General features: G+C 38.8%; 3 protein-coding genes across 5 annotated transcripts; 2 read left to right on the plus strand and 1 right to left on the minus strand.

Annotated features, from left to right (window-relative positions):
• Positions 1 to 58: 58 nt before the first annotated feature.
• LOC103383738 (dynactin subunit 6) lies at positions 59 to 1953 on the plus strand. The gene is made up of 7 exons (XM_008317003.3): positions 59 to 201; positions 368 to 432; positions 526 to 631; positions 725 to 810; positions 1162 to 1209; positions 1311 to 1453; positions 1539 to 1953. The coding sequence occupies exons 1-7, from the start codon at positions 59 to 61 to the stop codon at positions 1629 to 1631; spliced, it is 684 nt and encodes a 227-aa protein (XP_008315225.3). The 3' UTR covers positions 1632 to 1953.
• Positions 1847 to 10562, minus strand: gtf2e2 (general transcription factor IIE, polypeptide 2, beta). Its single transcript, XM_008317007.3, has 8 exons — positions 10354 to 10562; positions 9235 to 9395; positions 4719 to 4801; positions 3802 to 3909; positions 3532 to 3714; positions 3331 to 3424; positions 3004 to 3119; positions 1847 to 2884 (listed from the first exon to the last, which is right to left on the minus strand). The coding sequence occupies exons 2-8, from the start codon at positions 9392 to 9394 to the stop codon at positions 2768 to 2770; spliced, it is 861 nt and encodes a 286-aa protein (XP_008315229.1). The 5' UTR covers position 9395; positions 10354 to 10562; the 3' UTR covers positions 1847 to 2767.
• Positions 4814 to 8794, plus strand: smim18 (small integral membrane protein 18). Of its 3 annotated transcripts, none has more exons than XM_008317006.3 (2): positions 4814 to 5608; positions 7410 to 8794. In XM_008317006.3, the coding sequence occupies exon 2, from the start codon at positions 7418 to 7420 to the stop codon at positions 7838 to 7840; it is 423 nt and encodes a 140-aa protein (XP_008315228.1). In that variant the 5' UTR covers positions 4814 to 5608; positions 7410 to 7417; the 3' UTR covers positions 7841 to 8794. The 3 variants fall into 3 exon arrangements, with proteins under 3 accessions (XP_008315228.1, XP_008315227.1, XP_008315226.1); XM_008317005.3 differs by having other exon boundaries at positions 5171 to 5616; XM_008317004.3 differs by having other exon boundaries at positions 5173 to 5616; positions 7407 to 8794.
• Positions 10563 to 17049: the final 6487 nt, after the last annotated feature.

Here is a 17049-nt window from a genome sequence, read left to right on the forward strand (position 1 = left end):
GCTTTTGTGTATAAAATGAATAAGCCATCACCATCAGAATACGTTATTTATATTTCACATGCCAATTGATGACGTGATTGAAATTGACAATGCGCTTGCGCAGTTTTTAAGCAAGGCCATCAAATCAATGCCAGAGATAATCGCTGGTGCCACACCGGAAACGTTTATGACAATGGCAGATAAACAGAATGCACAGAAAAGGTGATGTCAACTTTAAATGTCAATAGGTTGTGTTTATATGGACTATTCGATTGTGTCAATATATGAAGAAACAAGAGCAAAAAGTCATTGTGTAGCATGTTCAGATGGCTAATGGAAGCACCTAGGTCGGTAAGCTAACGGCTCTTTGCATTTGTCTTGTTTACAGTGTCAAAATAGCGGCCGGAGCCGTAGTTTGTGTTGAAAGTGAAATCAGAGGAGATGTCACCATCGGTAAGATGCTTTACTTTGTACTTTCTGTTAAAGCGGATCGGAATATTTTCCAAATTAGTTAACGACGTAAAAAAAACGGTGCCGCTCCCTCAGGCCCCAGGACTGTGGTCCATCCAAAAGCTCGTATAATTGCAGAGGCAGGACCCATAGTGATTGGAGAGGGTAATTTGATTGAGGAACAAGCAGTTATCATTAACAGGTAAGTTGTCTTCACATTACACAGTAGGTACTTTCTTTATTTGTGCATCAAACACTGTCCAATCTGTATCTACACGTGCCTTTCTCTCTGCAGTTACCCAGAAAACATCACACCAGAGTCTGAGGTAGAACCAAAGACGATGACCATCGGCGTCAACAATGTATTTGAAGTGGGATGTGGTATCCTTTCAACAAATATCCTAGTTAGCCCAAAACCAGCTTTATTAATTATGCTAACCTTACTTTGGTTGTTCTGAATAGACAGTGGAAATACAATGGAAGGTAAAATAATTACCTACAAAGAAAATATAATTGTATCAAAAGTATTGGTAATGTTCATTTAGATAGTGGAATCTTAAGCACTTTTAAACACAAACTCCTCGAATGGAAGTTATAACTTTGAACCTATAACTAATTTTTGTGCTTACTTTTCAAAGGTGCCACAGAAACATGAAGAATCACATGTTCTTGTATTTTTTCTGATGTCTTTTTCTATTTTTACATTATCTGCCTTTACACAAAAGCTAACAGTCTCACAGGCCCTGAAAATTGGGGACAACAATGTGATAGAATCCAAAGGTAGGATATGTGTGTCATAGTAGGGGTCTGTGTTGATAGCTTTTTGAGGGGATTGCGTTGGTGACTCTGATTTCAAACTGTGTTTTCCGTTTTTATTCCAGCGGACGTCGGTCGTAATGTAATCCTGACCAGCGGCTGTATCATCGGAGCCTTCTGTCAGGTCAACACGTTTGAGGTTATACCTGAAAACACAGTCATTTATGGCTCAGGCTGCATGAGACGCATTCAGACAGAGAGACCACAGGTATGGAAACACACTGGCACAGCAGCCTGACATTAGTAACTGTTCCGGGTAGACATTGATAACATTTTTGCTGTTGTCTTCACAGCCACAGACTCTTCAGCTCGACTTTCTGATGAAGATTCTGCCAAACTACCACCACTTAAAGAAAACAGTGAAAGCAGGCCACACTACAAGCTAACACTACATACTGTAGTTTCACTGTTTGATGACAATATTTAATAAAGAAAAACACATGATCTTGGAGCTTGCTGATAGAAAAAGACTTGTGTGTATATAGAATATATTGTGTAAGGCTTCACCAGTAACTTTTCTAAACATTTTCTAATGATGGAGCGTTTTTCTTCATCTTTGCTAATGTTCTGTTTCCTACTTCCTAATAACATATAAATTGAACATTTTTTTCTTTTCCTTTTTACACCTTATTTTACGCCTGTTAACAACAATGTTGGACAACACACATTGTTGCAATAAAAAAATAAAATAAAATCATCTTCAGGTGACTCTGATCTAGATTAACAGTTTTCTGGTGGATGCATCTTTTAACCATTCAAAACTAACCAGTAAGACTGCTGAATAAATTAATAATTTATTTTTTACCTCATTGTTGTCGTGTAAGTGTCAAATGCGAAGTGAATAACTAAAGACTGCAGCTTTCTGGCAGTGGTGCATAAGATCAAGCAATGGTGGATCTGCTTTATTTCTGTTACTGAGTCAAGTGTCACACGGTGCTAGTTCTGTAGAGCATTGGCACATATTTGGTGTAACAGGGTTGTTTATTAAAACATTTTCTCAAAGTTCTTGTATTTCTAACCAGCCTGCAAATGAATTGAATTAAAATAAACATTTAAGTTCATTTTATAGTGAAAGAGTTCCAGGCTTGTTGAGGGATCAGCGTAACACACAGCAGGTCAGAGGTCACAACTCAAATATCCCTCATCCATGAGGAAGTTGTCCTCAGCTTGTGATCCGTAAATGTCCAACCTCCCAAACACACACACACACTCTGTATCTGTGATATTAAATACAAAGGAAAAGAAAGTATTTACACCATTTACTCATTTACATGTTAACTGTAAGGTAGCAGCACCTCCTCATAAATGGACAGAGTCTAAAAAGAAATTCACATCGTAGGTGGTAAACACTCGTCAGTAAAACACTGCCATTGATGACGGAGGATTGCAGAGAAAAGGGAAAAAAAAGTGTTTTTGAAATAACACAATCATGGAAAAGGAATCTAAGGGCAGAGTCCCCGCTGTCATCTGAGCTACAGACTATCGGCTGTGCTGTACGTATTCGGCACCGTGGTCGGGGAATTCATTTTTTCCCAGGAACACCATCTGTATAATCCTCCAGCACTCCGGCCAAATGGTTGTTGTGGACGAGTTGTCTCTTCCTCTGCCCACCTTGCTTCTTCTTCTTTTGAACATGTAACTACAGAACGCACAGGTGTAATTAGTTTTTGCTATGATCCATGAAGTGGATAGATAAATATAAAGCTGCCAGAGTTTATACATTAGAAATAAAATGTACTGAGTAGAGGAGATACTGACTACTTTCTTTGGTCCCGTTTCCTGCATTGAACTGATGCCCTGCTTCTTCAGGTACTCCTCGATCTTTTCATCATCTATGGAGTCGACTGGAACACTCCTCCACAGTTTCTGGAATTCTGTGTGTTTAAGAATATACATTTATATTCAAACTCCAACCAATACTCTCCACTCACCCTACTACCCACAGAACACTGCCTTCTAGTTTATTGCATATTTTTTAAAGCCAACCTTCAGTTTGGGTACCGATACTTGGCATCAGCGACAACATGACTGAAAATACTTGTATCAGTTTGTACAAATTGGTATCTAGACAACAGCAGTTCATACCTTCATCTACTGCAAACTGGCAGTGCTTGTCATTGTAGAAGAGAATCTTCTTCTTATCTGGTCTGGTCACAAAGATGATCTGATCTCCCAACGCCTGCAACATGGGTCTTATTTTAGCTACTACACTGTTAGGACGGTGTCATCCTGACGTTACTTGACATATATTAAACACAACACAGTAGTCACGAGTCCTTGCTTTACCTTAATGGCCTTGGCGGAGTTTGGCAGCCCCTCCTCCACGTCGTCCAGCAGCACTCCTCCCAGACCCAGTTGGTCATGTTTGTCCAGCAGCCTCAGTAAGGCTTTCTTGTCCTTCAAGTTGTACTTGGGCTTAAAGCCGTATGTTGCATCCCGTACCTCGATTTTTGGATTGTTAACCAGCGCCTGATATTCGACATGTGAGAAAGTTAAAAATCAAACCGAAGAGGTGATGACAACTGTGTGTGTGTTGCTGCAGAAACGCCAACACACCTCAGTGATGAGCCACTGTTTCTGTTTAATGCCGATGTCAAGAAGCTTGGTCTCGTCCAGGATCTCATCAATGGTTAGGAAGTGTGTGTCCCCGTTTTGATGCCTGGTCTAAGATCCAGAGGAAGAAACAGATTTCTAGGACAATCCCAAACAACTCTACTCCCTGATGGGAGTCTTTCTAACCAACTCTTAAATATTCCACTCATGAGTTTTTTTATTAAGCCTCCAAACTGTGATTGTTGAGAACAGTGTTTCCAACTGTTTCACAGATGGCACAACAAGGCGCACATTCAAAGAGAATCTGTCAAGTTGACAGCGTGTCCTGCAGCGAGGGATGAGTCAAACTGTGACGGGGCACGGCTGCATCAGCAGCGCCGCAGCATGACCAACCGTCAGTTTTCATACCAGAGGGAGTCACGTGACAGTGGTGACAATAAAAGGAAGGTTGTTTCACAGCTTTGATGGTGACAACTACGTAATTAGCCATTGTCAATGATTAAATAAACCCTGGAGGCTAAAGACGCACAAAGATACTGTCTGTGGAAAGTGTCAGATTTCAAGGATTTTAAATGCTGACACAAATTCTCTTGGCAGTACACGTACAGCAGAATAAGTTCTAAATAAGATCCTATTGAAAACCAAATTAGTTTGGTTGTCAACACGCATAAGTGGGTGCTGGAACATACTGTCAACACGCATAAGTGGGTGCTGGAAGAAAACTGTAAAAATATTGTTGACTGTATTGAGAAAAATGAACACATTGACAATCCCATAAAGCACGCATGTTAAACTGTATTGAGAAAAATGGACACATTGACAATCCCATAAAGCACGCACTTAGTATTATAGATAAATATTACTATGACAATGACAACAATACTACAGTTGCGTGTCATAGCAGTGCTTAAAAATCTTACCTTCATATAATTGACTATCTTTGCCAAGCAGCCGAATTTATACCCGGAGCTTGTCTTGATGTTGAAGCTGCCATTAGTCGACTCTGAAGGAAAAGGAAAGCAGGATTCTGGGTAAATAATCAAAGGTGACTTAAAAATAAAATGGAGATGGAAAAAAAAGGGGAGGACTAGAATTAGAAACGTCAGAAACGTCATTCACTGGATGAAAATGAGTGCATGAATTGAAAACAAATCTAACAGGATTCACATGATGGTGTAATTGTGACTTCCATAAAAATACATATATTTGTGAAAACTTGGATTGGATTATCAAACCATTAAAAACTATTTATTTGTCTTCCACACCTTGTTCATTGGACTAAAACACAGGTGATTTTGATGAGCTGTATTTTAGCTTTCAGGGTCTGACAGCTGTTCCATCTGTGTTGGGTGTTTAATAACCCCCCCCCCCCCCACACACACACACACACACACACACCCGAGGGGTCTGTCTGAGGTCTGGACTCCATGCTCACCAATCACAGCTGAAAACAGACACTAAATCATGAATGATTCATTGCGTGGGTGGGGGCTTCTGTTGCTGTGAGCCGCCGGTGGGCCGGACACCAAAACTGTGACGAGCGGGCTACGGAGCGGTGCAGAGGCAGGGCTACCAGCAAACACTGGATGATGGAGCGACGCCCATGCTGCACGGCAGAGACATGAAGAGCAGCGAGGAGCGGTGGTGCTGAGTGTGGGAGTGTGTGGGTGACGGCTGCAGGAACACCAGAAAGAGGAAAACAGGTCGAGGAGTAGAGGCGGGGGAGGAAGAGAGTGGAAGACAGTGCTAAAAAGGTGGAGGCTGCAAGAGGAGGCTGAGGATCTGCATCTTTTAAACACTGATTCCACACGTACGTAGGTGAGTCTGCAGAATGTTTCATTAAAAAAAAAAAAGCATCCTCTAAATGACGCCAGCATGTGATCACAACAATCCAATCTGTGACTGTAAGCTGCGACTGTTTTTCTCTCACTCTGCTGAAATGACTGCGGGGGGGGGGTGTTGTCACAGTGTAATTAATTACTGAGTCAATTGTACATTTTTTAAATTCACATTTGCAGCAGATCCACAGTAAACATGAAGTCTCATATTTCGGACCAGGAACGAGGCGACATGTAGTGGAATATAAAAAAGCTGTGTCTGTGGTTTAAACTCCGACACCATCTCTGTCTGCATGCTCATGAGCATCATGTTGGTCTTTTAATGGCAATGCGTGAACGGCAGCTCCCAGGGTAGATCACTGAGAGCACTGTGGAACAAATTAAAGGCATTAGCCATGCATGAGTGGTGCTTGTGTGTAGCAGCCTGTGTAGCTTCAGGACAAGATGTAATCCAGCCAAATCTGATGAAGAGCCATTCAGGGTGTGGCTGGTGTCACTCATTGTTTAAAAGGTTAATTAGGCCTAGTAAAATATGACAAATTTAAATGCCAAACTGGTAAAAATAAAATACAATTTTGATTAGTTCTGATCAACCAATCAAATCTATGCATTAGTTTGGTGATTTTTTTAACAGAACTCTACAGGTTTTAAATTGCTGATAAAGCCATCTGAGCCTAGCCTGACATGACAAATCAACAAACGTCTTACACAATAACAGGTTGTTGATCAAATATCATTTTTTTATGGTTACATAGAAAATACACAGCATAAAGAACACCTGTGTCTACAACTGGCTCTCCAAGTGAACCCAAAATAGAAATCCTGCATGAAGATGCAGCACATCATGGTTATGTACAATACTTTCATCCGTCAATAGAAAGAACTCATCTATCTAAGGTTCATGTCTAAAAGACGTGTTAAGTAATTACATTTGTGCACCTCTATCTCTTATTCTCAGCTACCTGAGTTCTGGGTCAGCCTCGACCTCAGTAGGTAAACAGTCATCAGTCTGTGTGACAGTCTGTGCGTCTATATGCAGGTGAGAGCGAGAGCATCATGGAAGAGAAACAACAGTGAAACAGTGTTCTCTTTTCTTAGTGAGTCATAGCGCCACATCATCTTTACTGTCCACTGAAGAAAACAACTGACTAGACAGACACTTCCTCTGCTCTAAACAGACGTCCTCAGTATGTACTGACAACAATAAGGTGTTTCAGGAATATCAAACAAACAGAAAGAAGCACAGAATTGCTTTGTTAAAAACAATCCAACCAGGCACAACCAAAACGACCTCACTACAACCACAGTGACCAGCTCTGAATGCAAGTAATGCAATTACATGAGAGTACTAAGGTAATGATTGCATTACTGCAACACAAGCAACATGATCTTCAGACAGGATATGGCTTCTTCGACTTCCTGTGTCTGTAGGGAGCACTAAACCAACTGCATCAACGTGAAAGTGGACAAAAATTTACACAACACTAAATTCATTTTTGTAGAAATTCAATGTAACATAATGGACCAATTGTAGTTTCTATGTATCTATTATTTTTCAAAAATTACAAAGATTACAGTATTTTCCAGACTGGTACACAAGCCTAGAGTGCCCTCTAGCGGCTGTTAGTGTGAAAAAACAAATATTTTTTAATATATAAGTCGCACCTGAGTATAAGTCGCAAAGTGTGAAAGAAAGTGTGACTTATAGTCCAGAAAATATGGTTGTCTTTTTCACTTCACCACGTGTTCACGCCTGTTTTTCTCTTCAAGCAGCTGCAGTCATGGACAACAACACCGACGCCACAAAATCGACTAATCTACCATGGCACCAGGAGATGGCCTCTCTTTCCCAAGTCTCCTTCCAGGTGCAGGAAATCTACCCGTTCCATGACGGCTGGAATGTGGCGTGCTTCGTCATCCTTCTGCTCTTCATCCTCACTGTTATTTCTCTGGTCATCTTGGCATTGCTCTACGATCAAGTGAACTGCCGCTGCTGCGTCAACAGGATGACCCAACAAGTCATACTGCGGGAGGATGAAGAAGAAGAGGAGGAGGAGAAGGAGAAGGAGAAGAAGGAGGAGGTTGAGGTGGTGATGCAGCCAGAAGACGAGGAGGAGGAGAAGGAAGAGAAGAAGCCTGAAGGCTGCGGCAACATCCTGACCAGAATTTGCAAAGAACCAGAATCTCACAGTGAGATCGTGTAAAAGCAGCGGAGACAGAGACGGAAGAGCATGAGTTCCACGGAAGTTAAATCCTAAGTCTTATCTCGCAGCTGTACCAAAATAAGGTATAAAAAGAATTGGATTCAGTCTTCAGTATCACCGTCCTGTGTATCCACACCTTCTCTGAAGACAGAATAACATCCATGAAGGATGATTACAATAATGTTGACATCTGTTTCACCAAAACGATGATCTTGAAAAAAACTACCAGATGGTTTTCAAATATCTGTATTATCTGAGTACACAAACAAATGGATGCAGAAGTAGGAAACACAGCAGTACAATGTGAATTTAAATTTTTACTGCTTAGATGCGAGGCTAATTACTATTTAGAAAATGGTATACATCTGCATTCAGTACAATTTAAGACAGCAGAAGGAATAAAGAAATAAAATGAAAATGTTTGTTTTAATTAATATATTTATATATTATATCAATAGTAAAGTCTGTTTCACTTCAGTTGTCCTCATTGTGCATCATTTTTCACACCCAAAGAAAATAATATTTGGGCAGAGAAACCAATGCTCACACAACTTAAAATGTTCTACTTATTTTGCTCTAGCAAAATAGGGAACAAAGAACTGGATTCACTGAGGAATCACAGCCCCTTGTCTCTACCTTCTGTAAATAGAAAATACATTCATTAAAAATGTAAAAGTAAATTATATATTTTTTATTTTCCCAAATGGACCAATTCAACAGCACAGTGACTGATGTGGTTCAGTTGTTTATCTTCACACTGTTGCTAAATGATTTCAATGCTTTTTGGTTTTCTGTTCAGTAAACTGTGTGCCTCTGTTGTAAATGTGTAACACAATGTGATGATGACCTTAGATGACACTACTTTGCTGCACAGTGTTGTACTTTTCTGCTTTGTTAGAACCACGTACAAGCACAGCTTTAGTGAAAAAACATGTTTAAATAAACTTGCCAAAATTGTGTTTCAAAAGCTTTAGTGAAAAAAAATGTTTAAATAAACTTGCCAAAATTGTGTGGCTTTCTTTTTTTGTTACTGAGGACAAAAACAAAGCAACCAGAGGTTTTACCACTGAGGTGATCAGATCAAGAGGATAGAAATGGAAACCTGACAGGCAGGAAATTGCGCAGTCTGATGAATTTATATGCAGCAAAATACACATTCCATGAGGTCTCTACCAGGAAAAAAACAAACAACTTCACATACTGCACATAGAAGCATTGACACACACAAGTTCTCACGACGTAAAAATGAACACTCTCCAATGAAAACACTGACATAAACCAACATCCAACGCCAGTTAATTAAAATCCAAACATCAAACAATATTATAATGACATAGACTCAGTGTTCGAAAAATCAATAAATCAGTGTTTTAAACAGAAGCAGCTTGACCTACCGGTGCTGTGTCTGGATCCTGAGGAGCTCTCTTTGTCACCTTTGGTCTTTTTCTTCTTGTGTGATGCAGATTCAGATGTTGTCTTTCTTTTCTCTACAGCAGGAGTAGAGAGAGCTCTTTTCTTGAACAGCTCTCTCTCCCTCAGTAGAGCAGGATCCATCCTAGAAAACAAACCACAAAAATAATCACCCAAATTTATTTTGACATATTTTTACAATTTAAATAATGGGCTTGTATATGGGATTAATTTCTCCACCACAAGTACCTCTTTTAAAACGAAGGGAAAATACATTCCAAGCCACAATCAGGAAATTAAATAAATGTTAAGTAGTAAACCTTAAAATATATACACCCACACAACCTAACAGCTGCAGGCCTACTGTAATTACATGATCATTTAGGGATGTTTGATTTATAGGAAAGGATTTAAATAAAATTAATGCAGTAGAACTGGACTAAAGTAACAGTCAAACTCAACTGTGTCAATATCACATCCTGCAGGTGAGAGAGAAGGATTAAGCCACCTGTTTAGAACAGCAAATACTAAATTTGATCCATATAATACAGATAAAGGGAAACTAGTGTAGATACCCTCTCTCTTGTTTAGAAAGAAAATGTGAACGACAATATGGTTGTCATTATTTTAGGTTACTCATCCTTTCTCAACACTATATATATATATATATAAACGTGGAGATAAAATTGACATGGTGATTTGCTATAAGTTACTTAATTTGTTCGTTGTAGTGTATATCGTTAGGTCTTGGGAGTTTTTACTTAGCTGCTTCCATCAAAATCAGTTCAAAAGACATTTTATGTCGTCATCGTTCAAATTCCAAACCAAGTACTTGAGAAATACAAGAGCCAAAAGGCCCAAATTGTTCATAGAAATGGCGTTAACAAGACAAATTGGTTTCAAGATTGTATCACCGTGCGGTTGAATGTCAAGCTAGCATTGCCGTCTTATCGAGCGATTATAAGTAAGAAATGCATTAGCCACGGCTAACTTTATCGTGCTTCAATTGTAACTGCTTATGTTTTGTAACAACAAAAGTTTATACAACCATCCGGTCTCTTGTTTAGCATTAGCCCCTAGGATTTAAACATCGCTGTATTTACCTCACACTGTTCCCGTTTCCAGATCAATTGAGGGTAGGTTCCAGATGAACAATCTACTATTAGAACAATCCCCAGGGATATCCCCTTCTCTTTAGAAAACCGCTACTTTGTGAGGTTGAATTCGAAGAAAATCTACCGCTTGCTCTCCATACTTGGTTTTCTTTTCCTTTAAAAGCTTCCTTTTCGAGTTCGATATTTCACATATCGATTGTTAAGCCTTTGAACACGTCACCACGTTTGTCGAAACGTCATGACGTATGAATTATCTCCGGAAAAGTACATTCGTAAACTTAATAACTCTTATTTTAATTCACTTACACTAAAATATTGAATAAAACATAGCATTGGAATATTAATTATGTTAATGTTTATTTTCAGTATAGTAAGAACAAACAAATAGACAGAATTACATATTAATTTAAAAAAGCAAACCCTCACTGTCAACAGGAACTTAGTAATTCAATATCCACTTTTAAAATGTAATTTCAAAACATATAAATAAGCCCGAGCTTGATTTGTGAAAATTATCGTTACTTAATAATTTATATAATGACATTAGTCACTAGATTATAGTTATTGTATCATTTGTAATTGTTTTCATATTGCTCATCATCACACAACAAGATCAAGGGATACATTTACTGCATGTACATTTGGGTGTTGTTTATTTTAAGGGATTAAATAACACTGCATTGTCATTTAGTGGTCACTTGACGGTACTGCATCGTTTATATTTTGTATAATTATCATCAACCCAAATCCGTAGATTGTAAGAAAATATTTTTGTTGTTTTTGTTTATTTGTTTATTTGTTTGTTTTATTGTTTTCATGAAAATACAATGAGGAATAGTTTTACTGTTTTCATGAAAATACAATGAGGAATATTCAGTTCTTGTGGTATGCAAGCTGCAGTAGTGGATGCAGTTTTAAAGCTATAAACTTACTTCCTTCCATATACAACCCTAATGACAATCAACAACAGCTCATACATTTTTGATTAAACCCAATGTTTATGGTTGAAAACAAAGTTTTTATTTTAAATAATATGGTTCTCTATAAATATTTTATATGGAAATCTGCCGTTGTCTTTTAGTTTAGAATTGAATGTGTTGAAATGTTTTCTATTTGCATACAGAAATGAAAAATAGTAAAGTGCGTAAATGTAAAAATACTATTCCTACTTTTTATAATACACATAACTCTACACAGGAGTGGTAAATGACAGGAAGCTGTCAAAGAACTGTATATTTTGATGCACAGGAGAAGATTTGTAAATTATTCTCAGTCTATGACAAACAGTGAACATCAGCAGAAAACACACACACAAACATCATCTCATCCAACTTTCAGATGCTCATATGGATCAGAGGAAGAATTAACATCTCCAAAAATCCCCATGAATTATTCATCACTGTCACTCAAAGTAGTGAGCCCACATGAATGATTAAGTATGTGCTAACCTAATTTTGGACCTCATCTATTATGAATGAATTACACTGTTTAGTCATAGCAGATAGAATGGGAGAGCGATCAGGGAGAGTTGAGGAGCAGGAAATATGGATCAACAAGGCTAGATTATTCTGCCTCCAAAACAGGATCGGATTATTGTTTTTGCTTGCTGTCAAGCCACGTCAACATATGTCAGAATACAGGTCTTAACATTACATTAGTTTTACATTTGATCAGGGTTTTTTAATCTGTAGTGTTTTATTTTTATTAAATACAAACAAACCTTGTTTTGTTTGTATTGTTTTGCCTGATATAAAAAACGGCTTAGTGTTCTAATTGCAGTGCAAAATAAACTGCTCTCTAATGACATGCAACCAACAATGTTTACCTCAGTGTTTATAATAACAAGGGACGGTGTAATATAAATATATGCTTTGATATTGTTTTTCATAAACACCAAGTTAGATGTGTTTTCTTTGGCAACATTTGCTAATGCATTTACTTTGTAATCTTATTCTGCCATGTGTCATCTATCTAATTGGGTTTCTAAAAGCAGAGCAGCATGTTAAAACTTATTGGAGTTTCTTCTAAGCACTAGTTTTGAAATCAACATTTATCTAATACTTATAATATTCTGAAAACGTCTTCAAATTAAAAGTTTTTCAAAAGTGACTAAAAATGCACCAATTTGCCTTAAAATACTTAGCTATGTCCATTTTTGTGGTTGAAATTAAGAAAAAAAAATGCTTTTTTGTGCTCCAAACAAGCCGCTCAAAGTATGTTAGACAAGCCTTATGATGACAGTGACCACAAGGTGGCAGGAGAACAGCATTATAATCTTGCCACAGCGGTGAGTGACTCATCTAACTGGAGGAGCTGCAGCCTCTCCAACAGACAGGATGAGATAAAAACACCCAAACCTGCCATCTTGACCCCGGTCTCTTGGCTGCAGCTCACGCTGCTAACCTTCCTGGATGAAAAACACACCCTGGCTGTAGAACCATCCAGATTCCTTGTTAAAAGATGAAACAGATGAAATCGTGGGACAGAGCCTCTCAAATGGAGGAGCTGTACAGGTCTGACATGTTCCTTGGCTCCAAACCAGGCCGACAGTCTCCAGCTTTATTCTGTCTACTTCTTATCACGTCCGCCGCTAAAGTCTTGCCTCAAAGAAACCAGTGTTCCTGCTGGCACAGACTGGTGCAACGGTCAAGTCTGACAATTTTCGGCCAAAGCTGGAAATTTCAAAGACATGAGAGAGTGTCTATTAAAGCCTTTGGACGTGCCCTCTTGCTATGAGGTGGCCAGTGAAGCATCATTATTTAAGACACCTGCGATACTCCAGAATCAGATACAGAACTTTTATTGATATTTTTGGGCTTTGTTACAAACACAGCCCCGGTAAAATGAGTGTCGTTGGATTGTGGTACTGTATGTGATGATGAACAGCACTTTATGTCACCAGAGAAGAGGGCGAGTAGGGAGTGTGGTGGTAAAGGGATGTGTGAAAACAACTAAAGGGCTCTTCTTTTCTGATGCGATCCCTAAAGCGCGCACACTAACACACACTTAAATTATATTTTAACTCCCCCAAGTATCATCTCTGAATGTCAGCCTGCAACAGTAAATGTATAACAACTCTCATACCTTCCCTCATATATTTGTTCTACAGGATGTGGTTGTGTGGGCAGCACCAGTGCTCCATATGACAGCCGGCTGAACGAGTGTGTGCTTTCCAAACTTGACAATTGTAGGATGTGTCCTGGTTCCTGATGTTCATTTCAAGTATAAGGCTTTTGTATGGGACAAATGCTTGTAGCTGTTAATGTGGCGAACAGTGCTGTGTGTGTGTGTGTGTGTGTGTGCATAAATGATGCACCTCTTGCCCTTTCCAAATGTCACAAAAGGGCCAACTCCTGAGAAACAGGCTGCTAATGTGGGCTCACACATTAATGTGTGTGTGTGTGTGTGTGTGTGTGTACGTCTTTGTGATAATCCCCACCATTAAGACGATCAAAAGCATAAATTCTGTGATTGCTCGTTTGCTCAGTCTTTGTTCATGTAACTTGTAATTCACCTTCAGATCCCACAGTCTCCTCCGTGACACTGGAGTGAAGTATCTCTTCTTTAATAAAAGTAAAATAAAAGTATATAAGTTACACATTCCTCGAACTCTGAGAAAAGTAATGTGAAGTAGCAAATTTATTAAAGTGGAAAATATGTAGTTAAGTAACTTAAGTACTTAACTGAGTTAAGTAAACACATTCGGTAAAGTGAAACCTTGAACAAAGTACAGACACCAGTCACCAAACGTACTAAAGTGCATTAGAGAAGTAGATTTACAGTTGTTACGTTTGAACTCTGGTGATATCTAACATTCGACTGTTCTTCTTTCCTTCCTTCTGCCTGCTTACTTACAGTACTGCCAGGATACTCACCTAGCTTAGTATCCAGCTCACCTGTTACCTACTTACTCTCAATAACCTACCCAACTATTTACCTACCCACTTATAAATTATGTGCCAATACCCTACCTAGCTGGTTAGCTACCCACCTTTCTAAACCACTAAGAGCAAATGTCCTACCTACAATCTTAGGAACCTAACTACTTAGCTAATTGACTAGTATAGTGAGCTACCTGTCCACCTACTAAGGCCCAATATCCTAGCTATCGCACTACCTGCATTACTACTTACTAATAACTAAATACACACCTCCTACAGTCCCTTCATTTACACCTATCTATTTGTGAATCAGCTGGTCTACCCACCTAGCACCATGTCTGCCTACATGTCTGTCTACCTAACAAACCATTTAACGGTTCATTATTTTCTATGTAAGGAAGCTCGGAAACAAACAACGAGCCACACGCAACGAAACATTTTTGATGCATTGCTCCTTTACTATGTGATCCACTTTCCTCCCCCCGTGATTAATGTTTTTTGCGTTTGTTGATCTTTGTGTCACTAACACTTATTGTTGTGTCAACTCTCAGGGCTGTATACAAGACTGATTTACACTTTGGCCAATGGTTTTTACTTTCAGAATAATTTAACGCTTTAAACCGCACAGCAAACCCAACGTCACAGTTGATATTAAGGGGAATATTATACAGTAAGTTTAACCTCACAGACACAATGCTACAGGAGATAAATGCAACCAGCGCTCTTTTATTTCATTAGCGGTGCCTATACAAGTGTGCATGTGGTCCAACTCTGCAGGGACTACAACTGCTGTGGCCGCTAATGACGCGGGGTTGCAAATACATTAGTGCATTCAAAGATAGTTTTATATAACCTTTTCTATCACCCCATAGTGGGTCGTCTTTCTGATGGCCAGAACCCATAATGACTTTGTTTGAATTGTTACACACTGAAGAAGGGCTGCTGTTTGTAGAGCAGGAGAACTGCCTCGACAGTGGGCTATTAAACAAACAACACAAAAATATTGTGGTCAAAAGAAAGGCAATGTGTATTTACAGGTGTTTGTTACACACTAAAAAAATTAAATAATGTTGATTAATATTGTGGTCAAAAGAAAGGCAATGTTCAATTTGCAGAGTCTTTTAGTAGTATATATATAGGGCAGATTTGGACATGTTTGGCGGACCAGATTTAAAGACCAAAAGGCCCGCATTCAGCCCCCAGGCTGTAGTTTTCCCACGTCTTATTTTAATGCTGTTGGCCTGTTAACAAAATGACAAACATGACTTTTTAAATAGAGAAACTATGATTCTGATCTTCATCTATTTATTTGTTATGGACCAGTTGGTACACAGATTTCTGTGTACCAACTTAGCTCCACACCGTGGGCCAGTCATGGGAACTGTAAGGTTCACTGTGTGTGTGTGTGTGTGTCTGTGTGTAATCTGTTTGGAAATTCCCCCAGATTTCAGCTGTCATACATACTTTCCCAGCCTCACTCAGGATCATTTTTTACTTTTCATAAGTGTTTCTCAGACCACTGTGGAACATCACATGAAGTACTGTATTACAGTACCAGTAGTAGTAGTAGTGGTGGTACAATCGGTACTTAGAATAGGGACATTATGGATAATTTCTAGACCTTGCATCTAGTGAACTGAAAAAAAAAATAGAGCTCAGCATAAAGCTCGTTTTAAACACACACACAACAAAAGTTTGTCTGGAATATTCTCTTATTATTTTCCCTTTTTTTTTTCCAGAGAGATTTTAATATAGAATCTGCTTATTCGTGGAAAACTGCATTTTAGCACAGATATATTAGCTAAGAGCTGATAGGCTCATCAGTTAGTGTAACCTATAAATAGAGAGCCTATGGCTCACCTTCATAAATAACAAACACCTTTTTGTTTATCGTTTATATTGTTAGAGTGTATAATGAATGTATAGAGTTTATATCTGAAGATAGTTTTAGCTTGTGCTTCAAATGACCAGGCCAAAGTGATCTGATTACATTGAAAACATTAAATATACATTTACTCATATAAACTGAGCATACATTATATATACAGTAGATTATATGCACTGATTACGTGTATGTAGCTTGGTGGTCCCTAACGTGTTGTACCAGGGACCGGTCTGCCGGTATCAGCCATTACTGTAGACTGGTAATACCACGTCATCGTTGAGGGATCATTCAATTTTCAAAATAAAACATCTATTAGACTTTATTCTGTTAGTATCAGTGTCTGCCAGATTGTCTTTAAATGAAAAACTTACTGGATAGGACTGGATTCTTGGAATTAGTAAAACTGAAGTGCATTTTTTCACTGTGTCCAACTGCGGCCCAGTACCGAATGACCTAACGGTCGACACCAGTCCCCGGACCGGGGCTTGGGAACCCCTGACATAACTGAATGACAGTAGGTGGTCACTAACTACCTAACTAACTCTCTAAATACACTTGTGCATAAATGCTTAAAGCAATAAAACCAACGAACCACCAACAAAGTTCTGCCACGAGATTCACTTAAAATATAGAAATATAGAAATAGATCAGCATCAAGGCAACACCGTGCTATGATAATATTAAATGCAACTCAGGCAGAATGATGACTAAAACCCTAAATATTTAGATCACCGGGAGAATGATAATAAGCGGCTTGTGCATGCTGTTGCATAATGAACATAATCATCTAAAGTTAGTGTTGTGGCCTCAGAGGCTGAGTGTGGAGGCTCCAGCTTTCTTCCATTTTGGATGAGATTTAATAGTCATTATGAGGAGATTATTGCCTGTGACCAGAGATCCTCCCACTTCCCTCTGCTC

This window comes from Cynoglossus semilaevis, chromosome 9, assembly GCF_000523025.1.
Source record: "Cynoglossus semilaevis isolate Cse_v1.0 chromosome 9, Cse_v1.0, whole genome shotgun sequence".
In the NCBI taxonomy this organism is placed as follows: domain Eukaryota; kingdom Metazoa; phylum Chordata; class Actinopteri; order Pleuronectiformes; family Cynoglossidae; genus Cynoglossus; species Cynoglossus semilaevis.

Coding starts and splice junctions, on each gene's coding strand:
- gtf2e2 (XM_008317007.3), bottom strand. CDS start 9,394: ATGGATCCTGCTCTACTGAGGGAGAGAGAGCTGTTCAAGAAAAGAGCT. Junction 4,802..9,234: donor AGGATCCAGACACAGCACCG/GTAGGTCAAGCT, acceptor CTTTTCCTTCAG/AGTCGACTAATGGCAGCTTC. Junction 2,885..3,003: donor AAACGGGACCAAAGAAAGTA/GTCAGTATCTCC, acceptor TGCGTTCTGTAG/TTACATGTTCAAAAGAAGAA.
- LOC103383738 (XM_008317003.3), top strand. CDS start 59: ATGCCAATTGATGACGTGATTGAAATTGACAATGCGCTTGCGCAGTTT. Junction 632..724: donor CAAGCAGTTATCATTAACAG/GTAAGTTGTCTT, acceptor TTCTCTCTGCAG/TTACCCAGAAAACATCACAC. Junction 1,454..1,538: donor TTCAGACAGAGAGACCACAG/GTATGGAAACAC, acceptor TTGTCTTCACAG/CCACAGACTCTTCAGCTCGA.
- smim18 (XM_008317006.3), top strand. CDS start 7,418: ATGGACAACAACACCGACGCCACAAAATCGACTAATCTACCATGGCAC.